The 16,356-nt window shown below is 41.7% G+C and overlaps 1 protein-coding gene across 2 annotated transcripts in view; it reads right to left on the bottom strand.

The window, feature by feature from the left end:
* The window catches only part of LOC137873359 (calpain-5-like), a 26,075-nt gene extending 13,239 nt beyond the window's left edge, over positions 1-12,836 (bottom strand). The window contains exons 1-4 of one of the 2 annotated variants that reach the window (XM_068711559.1): positions 12,586-12,836; positions 10,670-10,794; positions 8,718-8,877; positions 2,980-3,111 (exon numbers count right to left, since the gene is read on the bottom strand). In XM_068711559.1, coding sequence (XP_068567660.1) covers positions 2,980-3,111; positions 8,718-8,877; positions 10,670-10,785 — 408 coding nt within the window. In that variant the 5' untranslated portion in view covers positions 10,786-10,794; positions 12,586-12,836. The remainder of the gene's footprint in view (positions 1-2,979; positions 3,112-8,717; positions 8,878-10,669; positions 10,795-12,585) is intronic. The other variant, XM_068711560.1, reaches the window with a different exon arrangement.
* Positions 12,837-16,356: the final 3,520 nt, after the last annotated feature.

Genomic DNA, 16,356 nt, shown 5'->3' with positions numbered 1-16,356 from the left:
TGAATATTGTGGCGATGTGTGTTTGAGTCGTTAGCCGTCTTTGTTGTGTTTTGTTTTTCTGAAGTCCTCCATCGCTCACAGCAGCAGAACAAAGTGAAGATCACACATTCACTCCACATGAGCCAAAACAGCGATCAATGGAGTGACATCTATTAAAGATCGACCGAACGCCGTCTGTGTGCTCTCATTGGTGCTGGTCGTTGATGGTGTTGCTGGACAGAGGAAGGAGGGAGGGAGGGAGGGCGGTACGGGACAAGAGGAGAGGAGACTAGGAAGGGAGGAAACAAGGAGGCGCGGTTTTAAATTAAATTGACGATTCGACCCTCGATTCTGAGGAAGAGGGTGTATTTGCAGTTATTTTTAAAGAAAATGTGCATATCTGGATTACAATCCTCTTATCTCTTGCTTTTTAGTAAACACAGCTACTCAGTGATCACTGAGAAGATGAACGAGTGAAAACAAGTAAACATGAGGAACAGGAACACGTACAGTTTGGACTGCTGCGTTCAGGTCGTTTACATTTTGCATTCTTCTTCTTCTGTTTGTTATTCCAATATTACACTGTTGAAAACAAATAGTTTGACACATAAATCAAATCTAGTTTCATCGCTTTGCTTGTTTTTGTGAGGGCGAGCATTAGCAGCAATGAGGCGGTTCCTGTCGCTGCCTTTAACAGCAGAGAGACGTAAACAGCCCAGTGAGGAGACGGGACATGAAAACAGCCCCAAATATCAATAAATAAATAAAAAGCTGGCAGTGGTTGACAGGAGCATTCCTGAGCAACAATAGGCTCGTCATGAGACAACAGGAGGAACCACTAAAGGGTTTGTCTCTGTGTTTCAGCTGGACAGGGCTGAAGGGAACCAGCAGGAACATTCCAGGACGCTGTTTACAGCTACAGCACCTGCTCATAAATTACAAAAGCTCCATTCTGATTCCAGTCAAACTTTCCACCTCACTGAAGCAAGATGCTGGCAGCAACGCGGTTTATACTGCAGAGACAGAATGGCTTCAACACGACAGAAGTAGAGAAAACTTCATAGATTCATTAGAATATAATCCCAATCACGTATTCAATACATCTCCCCTTTAATAACATTGCTGAATAAGTGATCAAAGTAAGTATTACTCATTAATGTAAGAAACATGAATATCTTAAAGAAACACACGCCATGCTCTGTATGTGAATCAACACGTCTTGTAAAGCTATAGACGATTACCAGCGCTGCCTTTAACCACTGAACACATGTTGTCCCACAGGACGGAGACTTCCGGGTCTCTGTGCCGTGGAAGTGTCGTCATAATTGTCGTCAAACTGCCGTGTGGTTGTCCTTAAGCTCACTAGAGGCTCACTGAGTGTTTGGAAGCGGGCGTCAAGACAACCGGCTGCTCCACCGAGGCAGTGGCGCCTGAAACAGGCTTCAGTTCCCCTTCAGTGATGAAGAGAGAGCTGCTGAGGACCTCCGAGACCAAGAGTGGAAAGAACACACACACACACACACACACACACACACACACACACACACCTAATTGTTTAAAAGGCCAAACAAACGTGTTCTGCTCATGTGCTTTTGAGCAAGGCACTGACCCCACTGTAGGTCCTGTTCCAACGTGTGTTGCGTTAAAAGTGTGTTGTCAGGCCTTTATTTAGTCTCAGGTTGAACTCAACAGATGAGCGGTCTTTAAACTAGGTCTGAGGCAGTAGAGGGGCTCCGGGGCAAAGCTAAGCTCGTCTCCAGCGTGTATCTAACGCCTCGTCACATGATCGAACTTCAACATGCACGTTACCCAGCAGTCATCGCACATGTGTGTGTGTGTGTGTGTGTGGCAAAAACAGCAACGAAAATAGGAAATGATTCGTCTAACTGTGTTTATTTGAATTGTTCATGTAGAATAAGCAGCGTATCATTTTATTATAGATCGCTGACTATTTTACCGCCATGAAAAGAAAACCAGGACAGAGATGTGTTTGTCTTTTTGAGGGGATGTATGGCCCAACTCATTCTGCAGCTAGTATAATAATAATAATAATAATAATAATAATAATAATAACAATAACAATAACAATAATAATAATAATAATCTGTTTATGAAACATTGTCTCTCATGAACATGAGCAGGACTGTTTCTTGCAGCTGTTAAAGTGAAATTTTATATTTTACTGCACAACAATAATCACAAAACAAAACGCTGCATTCAAATACTGATTAAAACATTGATTTCCATAGCAACGGTTGAAGCCTTGAGTCAGTCATGTAGTAGCAGGACACACACACACACACACACACACACACACACACACACAATGTAGTGTCTTGTTGTCCCCTATGACTGGTTCTATCCCCCATTGTGTGTGTGTGTGTGTGTGTGTGTGTGTGTGTGTGTGTGTGTGTGTGTGTGTGTGTGTGTGTGTGTGTGTGTGTGAGAAAGGGCGGTAATCTAAAATCCACATGGATTACACAAAGTGTGACAGTACACACAAATCTTAAGTGAGCACACACCAATCCACACAAATCCAACACCCATAATACTGCCACACAAACATTCCCACACCCATCAGCACACACACACACACACACACACACACAAACTCCTATATAAATAATATATAAATAAATACACACACACACACACACACACACACACACACACACACACACACACACACACACACACACAGCTCCGCTGGCTGTGGTTCAGACATTTGAACAGAAGTCTCTCATGAACTGTACTGAGCAATGTCATGAAATATCACCAGATCCATTCAGAGGCTGCATCTTTGGAGCAGTTGTTGTGTTTTGTAGTTTGTTTGTTTTAGATATTGTGTGACTGTGTGTGTTCCCTGTCAGCACCATGGATAGCACCACTCAGCCAAGCGTGACAAAACCCTTATTCGTGTTTATCTATAATCACAAGCAGCAAAAATAATAAAAAAAATAAAACTCGGCCACCGTCTCTGTGTCTGTCTCTGTGTCTCACCTTCTGCCACAGCGTCTCTCTGGAGGCCAGACTGGAGCAGGCGGCTACGAACCAGCAGTTCCCCAGCTGGCCCTGGTGCAGGTCGTGGGCACTGATGCCGTCCACAAACAGATGAGGGTTTCCACATAACTCCTAGAAGGACAAACACGAATGCAATCGGTGTTACACTGTTCTTCTTCTTTCAAATAAATAATGTTATTTTATTCCTCTGACTCATCAACTGAGTGTCCATTGAATGGTTTCACCAACGTACATCAAAAGAACAGTTCTAGGTTACAAAGACCAACAAACGCTCAACACTTCAGGTGCATTTTGAAATATCAGCAGAAAAAAGATTTTCCATCTTAGAGACGTGAGTAAACAGTAGATTGAGGCTGGGGGGGGGTTCTAATTATCTCCTATTTTTTTTAAGCCAATCACAATCGTCTGGGGCGGGTCCAGGATGCAGCGGCGGCCAATGACGGATGTATACCCACAGTGTACATCTGCTGACTCAGACTATTGGTCGACCTACAGCTACTGCACAGAAGAGAGGCGACACCTGAACAATGCGGTCATCTACTGGGCAGCTGCCAGTTATGGACCAACGTGACGCAGGGCGTTAGCCAGAGCACTCAGTCAACCGTAAAGGTAAATATACGGTAAAAAAATACCCTCAGATTAAATAGAAACAGCTTCTGAACGTTCAAAACAAACCACAAAGCGTACGGGAGGCGGGCCATCAGGACGAGCAGCCAAATGAAGGAGCTGAGATGAACCACAGAGAGCACTGAGCATGTGCAGACGGACGCATGAAGCTGTTAACAGATGGAACGTGTTAATGAACGAGCTTTAGAGGTGCACATTTAGTTCATCTGTGGACAGAGCCAGGCTAGCCGTTTCCCCCTGCTTCCAGTGTTTGTGCTAAGCTAAGCTAACAGAGTGCTACTATAAGCTTGATATTTAGCATGCAGGGTTCAGTGGTATCGACTCATCTCACTTCCTGCTATAAAGTGAAACAGACACATCTCCCAACAGAGTCTCTCAGGTAGTCTCCACAGAGACGACAGAGTAGAGTAGTTTCATCTTGTGTGTGATGTGTTTACTTTTGTAACGTCACATGACCAACTGTATGTAAAGAACTTCAAGAGCCATAATCAGTAATGAGTGATTATGTTATTGTTGCTGTCACTTGTAAATACATTTAGCTTGATGTTTCACTAAGTTTAGAATGAACCTTTTTTACATGACAGTACATTTGCGTGTATCTATACACTCATTATATACTCATGTGTGTTTTTAAATCTATTGTAAACCCGTGTTTCTTTGCACAGATGGATGTTTGTGTCTCATTCTTAGTAACTGAACTGTAAATTGAGAATCTTTCAAGTAAAGAAAGAAACTGACATGTTCCTCGCTGTGTGCTTTCTCAAATTAGAGGTCGCAAAATTTAAGTTCACATACTGTATATGTACACGTACACACACACACACACACACACACACACACACACACACACACACACACACAGAAGAAATAGTCTGGGTGGGTCCCCTTCCCACACTCTCTTCATCCTCCTGTTCTTCTTTTAAACCTACACATAACATGATGAATGGGACTTGTTCATGAAGTAACATCACTTTAAAATACTGAAACCTTCATTGAATCACTGTCTTAAAATGTAATTAAAAAGTTGTGCAATGGTGTGTTACATCAAATGTGTTGATATTCATTACATTTGTGAGAAAAAAAAGAGAATTAATTAAGAAAACGTTATTGCTTTATTATTCTTGTATGTAAACAAATAGTCTTTCTTGAGCAGCAATACAATAATTTCCAAAATCTTTAAAATACATAAGCAGCTAAACAATTAGCTTTCATTGATTAGCCCGTTGTTATGATCAAACTCAACACGGCATCGCTAACGTTACCAGCAGAGGACGAGGACGGACGGCTGCTCCACAAACTGTAGAGAACTGAGCTTCTGTGAACTGCTGCTGTCATCTTCTTTACTTCAGAGGGTTGTAAAGGAGACGACGAGAGTTCTCAGCATCTGTGTGTGTGTGTGTGTGTGTGTGTGTGTGTGTGTGTGTGTGTGTGTGTGTGTGTGTGTGTGTGTGTGTGTGTGTGTCAGAGTAAAGCATGACTCCGCCCCTTGATCAAAGACACAGGCATAGAGACAGAGAGAGCTTTTCTAGGCCACTCCGTGACTTCTGAAGTACCGATAGCAGAACCGTTGACTCCAGACCTTATCAATACTCGGGTATTTTAGTCGTTTGGAACCGGTTCCTGTTGAGAACCGAGTTTCGTAGGGGGCCTCCCCAATTGTCAGACAATTGTGATGACAATCGGAGTGTGTCGGCGGCCAAAACAAGCAGTTTAAGTAGACGTACTCGATGGTGAGGAGTTACCCCGAGAGATTACATTACAGCCTGTAATGTAGAAAACCACTGTCCCCACTAATCACTTAGACCAGAAGACACCAGGGTCCAGGTTCTCCTCTGGTAGTGACACTGATCCAGAGACGTGTCGACCCAGAAAGCTTGACTCACAGAGACAGTTTAACTTAGGGTCTCCACTCCACAAACAAATCCATACTATTGATCCACGGGAGTGCTTCAAGTTTCCTGTTCAATTATTCACCAGCTCAGATCATCAATGACTGACAGTGAACACATATTATTAAAGTAGCAGCTCGTTTCTTCTATACAGGATATACTGGAGGACGACTGGTAAGTTGTTCTATGGTTGGAATAAGACATGCAACTTTAAATTCTTTCGAAAAATAAACAGATGAAAACTATAAACATAATTTTTCTTTCTGCATGTTTTGGGCTGAAATGGGGGTGCAGCGAATCACCTCTGCTGAAATGAGATTTGTTACATTTTGAGTTTTAAAGTAAGTAAAGTAACGTTTTCTTCAAGCCTGACGTTGCTTTTTATTTACATAAAGAATGATCGAGTCACTTCCACACAGTGAGGCATACAGCTTGATACTCTGACACTGGTATCGGATCAGAACTCCAAACCAGAGCTCAGGTATCAGTACCGCTATGTGGACTGAAGAAGTCAGATCGCTGCACCACGAAACTGATACGTTCATTTTAAAGAGAATTAAAAAGCACATTATATTTCCCACAACTAATTCATGCTCATACACTGTGTGTGTGTGCGTGTGTGTGTGTGTGCGTGTGTGTGTGTGCGCGTGTGTGTGTGTGTGTGTGTGTGTGTGTGTGTGTGTGTGTGTGTGTGTGTGTGTGTGTGTGTGTGTGTGTGTGTGTGTGTGTGTGTGTGTGTGTGTGTGTGTGTGTGTGTTTTGTGTGTGTGTAATACAAAGACAGTGTTCAGTTTAAACAGCAGCAGATAGAAGCCATTAGGCTATATCTCCATTAGGAGCATTTCCACATCATCTAACTTACCAGCTAACCCGCTGCAGTGGTTACTGTGGTTACTGATACACTGCATTAAAAACATTCCTAAAAACCAATAATATCTCTGCCGTAAACAACTCTGTGATATCACACAATGTCTATTCTGGACTGAGGCCATCGGTCGAGAAACTGGACGCCCACTGGAAGAAAGTACAACATTCAGATTGTGCAGCTTTGCCATGAAGGGAACAACTCCCTCCTGGAGGCCTCGAGGTTTCTGAGTGAACAAGTCTTGAATCAGAGCAGGACGGCCTCAGAGTCTCTCTGTGGAGGATGTGAGGACGTACGCGAGGGGACGTACGCGAGGGGACGTACGCTTGAGGACGTACGCTTGAGGACGTACGCGAGGGGACGTACGCGAGGGGACGTACGCGAGGGGACGTACGCGAGGGGACGTATGTGAGGATGGATGCGAGGACGGATGCGAGGATGGATGTGAGGATGGATAAGAGGACGTATGCGAGGACGTATGTGAGGACGTAAACAGCTTTGGATGCAGAGGTCACTTCAGGTCCCGGTCTGTTAGAACCTGAATTCATGTACACCGACATCAGAAACGTCTCCTGCTCTTCTGGCCTTGTTGTTTTATATTTAGCCATGAATTTGTCCTTAAAGCCCGATCCGGTTCCTGAAACGCCTTGGTTAAACTTGGCTGGGCTGCTCCATAAAGAAACAAACTTGGAACAAAGCAAATAGAAAATACATCAGTTCAGGATGAGCAGCTCCTCCACTGCTCAGGTGTGTTTGAAACCTTGTTTCTAAGAGGACATCTGCTAATCTCTTCAGATGACCACTTCCTCATGAACAGGGACGTGCACCACAACCTTTCTCTCACACTAACACACATTAAGTGAACTATGTGGTGACGTGGTGCATTTTGATGTGTTCACTTCCCTTCCTGTGCTTTTTTTTCCCTACAAATGATTTTTCCATCCCATAATCCCTGCAGTCCATATTCCACCACATACATGAGAATAACCGGGAAGTAAGTCACTACTGAGAAACATCTCAACGGGTTATTCTATATATATTTAAATATTGGATCGAAGAGTAAACACACCAGGTGCGCACACACACACACACACACACACACACACACACACACACACACACACACACACACACACACACACACACACACACACACACACACACACACGTTGGAGTGAGCCTTCAGTGGGGTAAGATAGATTCCATGAATTCCTCTCTCCACTCAGTAACTCCTTCCCTCTCTGTGCATGCTCTCCATTGTGCTCGTCTCCTCCCACTGCCTCCTCTCTGTGTCTCTAATCTCTACCTCCACTGAGAATCAGCTGATCAGCTCACTGTGTCTACTCCTCATTGGAATGTTCTTTTACTCTGCAGCATGTCAGTGGTGTCAGTAGCTTACAGCTATGTGTGTTTTTAAAGAAAACAATTTACTCTTATAAAGCCAACATATAGATGATCATAAATAGATGATATATGTAGATGATATATGTAGATGATATATGTAGATAATGTATCTAGATAATATATGTAGATAATATATGTAGATGATATATGTAGATGATATATGTAGATGATATATGTAGATAATGTATCTAGATGATATATGTAGATAATATATGTAGATAATGTATCTAGATAATATATGTAGATGATATATGTAGATGATATATGTAGATGATATATGTAGATAATATATGTAGATGATATATGTAGATGATATATGTAGATGATATATGTAGACGATATATGTAGACGATATATGTAGATAATATATGTAGATGATATATGTAGACGATATATGTAGACGATATATGTAGACGATGTATCTAGATATATGTAGATGATATATGTAGATAATGTATCTAGATAATATATGTAGATGATATATGTAGATGATATATGTAGATAATGTATCTAGATAATATATGTAGATGATATATGTAGATGATATATGTAGATAATGTATCTAGATAATATATGTAGATAATATATGTAGATGATATATCTAGATAATGTATCTAGATAATGTATCTAGATGATATATGTAGATGATATATGTAGATGATATATGTAGATGATATATGTAGAAGGGGTGTGGTTCTCTGACCAATAACAGAAAACACGTTTCTTCTTTCTTGTAAATGTACATTGACCACTTTAATCTCAGAGTGTCAGAGTATTTTTCTCCTAAAGTTACACTTTAATCTAAAGAATCTTCTTCTCTGGATACGACCCCCCCTCCCCTATTTATTTCACACATGCGATGGCTCTGATCCGCCTTCCCTAGAAAACACGCAGACGTCTGGCTCACCGTTTAACAAACCGTTTTGTTCTCACCTTGGGCCTCTTCCAGGTGACCGTTCCGATGCGGTTGCTCTGGTAGAACAGAGACTGGTCGGATGTGGGGAACAGGGGGTCTTCAAACAGACGGCCGTTCTGCTGACACTGCCTTCTCAGGGCAGAGAAGGACTGGCCCTCGTATGGGACCACCATCGCCCTGCACACACACAGAGACAGACCATGAATCAGGGCTCTTCCCCCAATTCCGACAATATCGATCACAACGACAGTCACACACACAAGACCCCGTCTAACACACATTACATAAACGGCCCCAGCAGTCATGTGACAGGAGGACAAACAGTCATGTTTGAGTACGGATCAGCAGCAGACACACGAGAACGTTTGGATCTGTGAGCGAAGTCCTGAACAGCAACTTCCTGTCTGCCGAATGAAGTGGACAATGAAAGAAAGAAGATGTGGTGTGTGTGTGTGTGTGTGTGTGTGTGTGTGTGTGTGTGTGTGTGTGTGTGTGCGTGTGTGTGTGATTTTAAAAGGGTCTGTTTACTTAACAGAATGCTGTTTCCTCCTTATTGTTTAGTTTACTAACTTAATGCAAAGCTCATTAAATATTCAGCGTACAGTACTTCAGATGTTGAGCAGCAGATAAAGGTGCTCAGCAACACATACAGTCAGTAACAGTAGAACGTGTTAGTAAATTAAACTACACTTAAACGTCTTTGGAGTATTTTTCTAATTTTAAACAAGACATCGAACCGATCTTCAGATCCACTCCCTGGTGTTTTAGTCAACCTCTATATTTCACCATCAAAACAAAAAGCCAGACAGATACACGGCGTCTCAATAAACACCCGAAAAAGCCACGACGACAAACCCTCCTGGGTTGATTGAGTTAATGGAAACAAAACATCTCACGCTGGAATCATTTCTGCAACACTGTGCAGCTCACCAGTGTGACCGTGCTGCCGTTACACTGATTAAAGATCACAATGATACTCAAAGAAAACAAACCTGTTTAAAAGTACGAAGCCGTGAGAGCGTTGCTCTGTGAGAGTCTTCTCACTCACAGCTCATTGATGAACGTTTCCTCTGTAATGAAACCTTCATATCGCTTCACTGTCTGAACTCACTGCAGACGTGAAGCTGCCTGTGTAGAACACACTTCACTCTGCGGGGGGGGGGGGGGGGGGGGCGTCAGCACAGTTACTCAACTACTGTACTTCAGTGCAAATTCAAGATACTTGTACTTTACTTGAGTATTTAATACAACTATAACCTTCTACTCCCCTACTGTACATACATCCTCATACTGCAGGATGAAGTGTTCCTCCTCCTCCATCTGAGTAAAGTCTTTAAAAAGCCTCTCGGATCAGCAGGAGGAGCTGAAAACAGGCTGTTTATGTTTGTAGAGATACGTGATATTAGAGATGTGATGATCTCATAGAATATGATGCATTGATGCAGATTAAACTAACCAACAGTAGATAGAGGAGTTAAAACATCTGCAGCAGTAAAATGTGACATATTAATGCAGCAGTGACATTAATCCAGAATACCGGTAGTAACTTTACTGCTCTATCAGTGCTTCAGGTACATCTTGCTCATAATACTTGCATACTTTTACTTCAGCGAGGCGTGGAATTGAGGACATGTACTCGTTTTGCTACTTTTAATGAATTACAGGATCTGAATACTTCTTCACCACTGAGGATGAGGGTTACCCTGGGGACCGTGGGTCATTCTATCAGTGTCCATTAAAGTACACGTTGTACTATCTGCTCCGGGGACAGTTTCAATAAATACTAGTTTGTCCTTTGTGATGCTGAGGCTCGAAAAACACAAAGAAGCAAATCGTCTTTCCAGAACAAAACGTCAGACACTCATCTCATAACCCAGACTAACAGAACACACTGTCTGCTGACTGCAGTAAACAACAAACACACTATAGGGTTTAGTGATGAGAGCTGGTGAGAAGAAACTGAGCTGACCTTCTTTTTCCTCTTCTTCTTCTTCTTCTTCTTCTTCTTCTTGTTGTTCTTCTTGTTGTTGTTGTTGTTGTTCTTGTTCTTCTTCTTCTTCCTCTTCTTCTGCAGACGAGCAGCATGACTTGGACCTGACTCATCATCAGATGGGGGAGGGGGACAGTGTGTTTCTGCGTAAATGCATTAAATCCTATGATTCAAAAACAATAAAACTAAAGGGAAACCTGGCCGAGAGGTCGCCTGTGGAGTTTGTGACAAAAACAAATTCCACCGCTTCAGAACACGGGAGACGAAAGAGTTGAGTTGAGTTCAGTTTAGTTCAGTTTAGTTCAGTTCTTAGTTTAGTTTAGTTTAGTTTGTTATAATCTGGAACCACACCACACTAGATGCCACCAAATGACGCACACTGTCCCTTTAAATTATTTTACAAGATAGAAACATGTTTTCTTTATGAGACACTGTTTGTTTGTTTTTTGTGACCAACATATGTGCTTGTTGGGACATTCTACTTATAAAAAGTTCCCTCTGCGTCAAAATACTATGTGACATCGTTTTCTAAATGACCATAAACATACATTTGGCATTTCTGTACTGCTGTTTTTTGTTACATATCATATATATATATATATATATATATATATATATATATATATATATATATATATATATATGCATATAAATGATCAATCTGCAAGCTGATTAAGGTCCGTATTTAATATATTGGCCCGACCGGTTTATTAGGCTGTGATTTGAGAACGTAAACTTGGCCTTGGGCTGAAATATAATAAATAAAATATAGAACGTCACCACAACTGAAAACCCACGATTACCCAACTGTAGTTGTGAGCAGCTGAACTACCGTCAACAACACAGTGTACTCCTCCTTCAAACCACATGTACTTCCTAACTTGAACGTAGATCACTTCATTATGCTCAGACCGCACAGCTCACTATTCATTCATTTGACAGGTAATAGTGAACACACCACACCTGTAAGGATCACCGCTGTTGATCCACAGACACAGGTTTGACTGTTGAGTAAGAACAGAAGGCAGAGCAGCCACACATTGCCCACATGAGGCCACACCCATGTGTGCTTTACCACAGATACTGTGACACAAGTGAACAACAACGCAGAAGTCCAAACATCACGTCTGACGACGTGAACGTGTTTGATGGAGACAACGCAGATGATGTGATGGCGTCTGCTTCTTTCACTTTGCTACAATGAACTTGAAGACATGTTGTAGAAGAGCTTCATGTGTTTTCACGCTTTACTGTGTTCAAAGTAAAACAAGTTACACCGGAAACTGGGGGGGAATCCTTCAAAGTAAAAGTACCATGTCTGTCACAGAACAGAGAACACAGTATTTTAGCAATTTTTACTCCACTTCATCCATCTCAAAACTTTACTTACTTTGCAGATTCAGATTATCAATGTAAAATATAATCAACAAATAACTATCATTTGTTTTAAAGATCAAGAAAAAAACCCGCTATTGATCCTAATTCACAATCTACAAAATGTAATTATTAAAATTAGCCCCAGCTTCAACAAGTAATGTACACACTAATGCAAACATGATTTAATCCAATAATAGATTATTATTCTGAAATGTGACAGTCTGCATTACACGTACTAATACTTGTGGTACTTTTAGTATATTCTGAAAACGAAACTGTGAACATTTGACATCCTATTTTACTGTGAAACGTTACTTCTGTTTAGTGTCGTCATCTAACTCTACCAACAAACGTTTAACAAATGTTCTACGAGCAATGTGTCAAAGTTAGCGTGTGTTAAATTAAACTATCTTAACTTCTGTGACGTAGAGAACAGACGGTTTAACGACGGGTTAGACTGAGGTGAGAAGACTTCAGATGGATGAAAGCAGTGCTGAGTTTAACTATTTAAACCTTACCTGAAGGGTTTGGTTAAACGTCAGCTCCCTGGTGGCTCACGCGGATGTTCTCTCCCTCTTGTCCCGGGAGGATTCCGGTGGGTTTCGTATTCCCTCTCTGTCGTCAAGCCGGTGATGTGCGGCACTTTTGAGCCGTAGTTAAGTTAGATGACAACCGTGAAAGTAAAACATACACACATATATACACACACACACACACACACACACACACACACACACACACACACAGGAGGAGGTCCTTCCCGCCTCCACTCATCTGAAGGCTGGAGTCAGACTCTATGGTGCCTTCAGGTGCGGTGAGGAAAAATCGGAACGACTCAAGGTACATCTCAAATCTCTTAATTGCATCCCCGTTTCCCCCCACTTGTGTCCTTTTCTTGCGTCTTAGTCCCTCCCTCCAGGAATGCACGGAGAGACGCAAGGAAACCATGCGAGGAGAGAGGAAACGAGAAATGACAATTAAGAGACTTGGGATGTACCCTCAGTACTGTATTGGCTTCTTCTTCTTCTGTGGTGTTCAACGGCAGCTTGCATCCGTTTTGTTGCATTACTGCCATCTTCCGGTTTCAGTCAGTTCCTATGTTCCCTAATAAACTTCCCCATCGGTCCCGTTTTAAAGTACCTTCCTCGCAGATTAGAGCCTCACTCCAGGATATCATTCAGCTCTCTTCCTCTCATAGTCTTTGCATTTCTCCCAGCATGCCCCTCTTCTCCTCTCTGTGTCTACTACAGGAGGTGATAACATGTTGTAGTTTCTGGTGCCTGCAGTGCTCACACAGACCGGTTGGATGCTTCACATCATGTGTAGTGTGCTGCGTAGGTTGCTGTGTCCTATTCTTAATCTAGACATTGTGACCTCTTCTCTCTTGTTTTCTTCCCTATATCGTACACTGCTCACTTTGCTCTGAACTGAATGGAGGTGTCTCCTCCTCGTCTCCTGGTCCCAGTGTTGTTATCATACTTTGCTGATATTTCTCCTGATGATGTCCTTTCCCTCTGCTTTGGATAACTTGATACAGATGTCTACTTTGTTTTTCTTTAGTGCTTGTGTGTCTAGTTTGTCCACTTCCTCTGATACCTACATACCTACTTCAGTGCCTCGTTCTATGGCTCTAGAGTGAATTGACATTATTTTTAATAGCAGAACAAGTTAAGTGCGGTTTCTGATGCTGAACCATGTGCTATACTACTGTAATCTAATCTGGATTTAATTAGAGCTAAGTAAATGTGTATCAGGGATGCAACCTCTGCTCCCCAGTCCAACCCTACCAGATATCTCATTACATGTATAACGTTTTTTACACTTATCACTAACATTGTTGATGTGGTCTTTCCATGTTAATCTGCTGTCAAAGTGTACTCCTAATAACCCGAATGACTCTACTATTTCTAGCTTGTTTTCATACAGATTCAGATGAAAGTTTCCTTAGTTCTCCGTCTTGTAAAGAACATTACTTTCGTTTTTTCAGATGAGAATTTAAATCCCCATATTTCAACTTGTTTCATCCCTTCTTGCAGTTTTTGAACAATATGTTCCAAGTGCCTTCCTTTTTTCCATAAAGCCCCATCATCTGCAAACAATGGCCTTCTCATATCTGGTGACATGTTCCAAAGATGTCTTGTTGTTACCTGCATCTTTCCCTGGCTTCCTTATGAACACCTCCTTCCACCTTGCTGGTATGTTACCTTCCTCCCACACTTTATCATACAATGCTAGTAATTTATTCAGCCCATCTCCACTTAAATGCTTTATCATAATATAACATCATTTCGTCATTCCAGCTTTAGCAACTGCTCTTTTTAACTCCCCCATTGTAAGTGAAACACTCAATTCATCTTCAGTGTTCTCCTTCTTCCTCAAGGCCTCCCTGTTTTCAAATCTCTAATTCGTTTGCCTTCGTCAGACACGTTGTTAGTGCTGTGTATCTTTACAGAAGTATGAACCAATGTCTCCGCGTTCTCTTTATTAGTCACCGCTACTTCTTTTCCAGTTGTTAGCACAAGATACCTCCACTCTCTTCTGTCCCCTCCCATCTTTAGTCACTGGTTGTATTTCAAACTGTGTCACAAGACTTCCTCCAATATGTCCTTTTTGCTGCCTCATTGTCTTTCTCACTAATGCCTGCGCCAAAGATGTAGCGCATTGGTCTATGTAACAGACCACGATTAGCCTGAAATGCGCCCTAATTGCGCGGTTTCGAGTCCCGCTCGGACCTGTTTTGACTTGTCGTGATCATCTAGAAATATGTACGTCAGCATCTAAAATAAACATAGCAGGCCTATGTTAATGCATTGGTGGAAAGGTGATTACATTTTCTTTTATTAATCTGAATCTTCAAGTAACTAAAGATATCAAATGTAGTGGAGTAAAAAGTACAATATTTGCCTTTAAGGTGCAGTGGACTAGAAGTATAAAGTGAAATGAAATGTAAATACACAAGTAAAGAACAAGTACTTCAAAATTGTACTTAAGTAGAGTACTTGAGTAAATTTAATTAGTTACTGTCCACCACTGTTTAATTAAGAAGCCTGCAGACCAAAAACCTTATGTGATGATGAATCAAACAATGAATGTGACAAATAGGAGGATTATTATTATTTATCAACATAGTTTAGAGTTCAGGTAATCCTCTCTTGGGTAGATATTAAAAGTTGTAATTTTTTTGAGTGAAGTTGTTGTAATAACTAAATAATACTAATAATAAATAGGAAGAAGTTATCAACACAGATAAGTCAGTTTTATATTTTTTATTACAGAAAAACAAAAATGACAATAATAATAAAGTGTAACATAAAGGACTTAAGGTATAAATAAACTAAAAGTAAAAATGTAATGTAATGAAAGTGCAACATAAATAAAGTGAAGAAATCAAGTAATCAAAATCAACAATTTAAATAATCGATAATACAGTAAAAAATAAAACATATTCTGTGTACATAAAGCTTATGAGCGTTGGAAAACTGGTGTGAGATCATTGATCAGGTGACAAGACGGCTAAAGTGAAGAGACGAGATAGTCACGGATCAGATATCCAACAATATTTTACACAGGCAGCCTTAAAACAGTGACCGTTGTAAAGCCAAACTCTGTAACAGTGCAAAGAACTTGAAAACATACACTGGAGATGCTGGAGGGTTTTCATCTCAACCCCGCTTCTTCAGCATAGCCCTCCATTCTTCACATGAGTGTCACACTCTGGACAGTATCAGGTCCCAAAGTACTGAAGGTGTGATGCTGTCTTTCTGTCTTTGTTGCACTTTCTGCAAAGGATCACGTCCGTCTTCTTCACCTACTTTCTCTTGACGGTTCCACTTTGCTCCATCTCCTCTTTTGTTCCCTGTACTGTTGAGTACCGTAAGGAACTGCTTGGCTGGATGTGTGAGTGGAAGGTGGCACAGAAGGTAAACTGGGGTTGGGGGAGTTAAAAAACATCACCTGTGAGGGTCCGGCCACTATAGGAAGCCCCAGAGATGGAAGAGAAGGGGAAGGAGACGGGCGGTCCTCTTCTTGAGCGTTGCTTCTCCTGCACTGTTTGGTGGCAGGAGGAACAGGTGGGGCTCAGCCAAACTGCCAGAATGCAGAGATGAGCCTTTCTGCAGAGCTGCAGGGAGCTTCTCTGGTCCTGCTCAGGGTGCATCTGGATCTGGCCCCGCCACGCCTGCTGAACCTGGGAAAACATAAAACAACCAATATTCATAAACAGATTGTAAGCAGCTGAACACCGCTCCGCTCGCTCCTCTTTTTCCAAGACCGTGGCAACGTGAGCCGCT

This window comes from Cebidichthys violaceus, unplaced genomic scaffold, assembly GCF_023349555.1.
Source record: "Cebidichthys violaceus isolate CVI_PGR_0920_01 unplaced genomic scaffold, fCebVio1.0.p SCAF_161, whole genome shotgun sequence".
Taxonomy (NCBI): domain Eukaryota; kingdom Metazoa; phylum Chordata; class Actinopteri; order Perciformes; family Stichaeidae; genus Cebidichthys; species Cebidichthys violaceus.
This window is presented reverse-complemented; position numbering and strand designations above follow the sequence as displayed.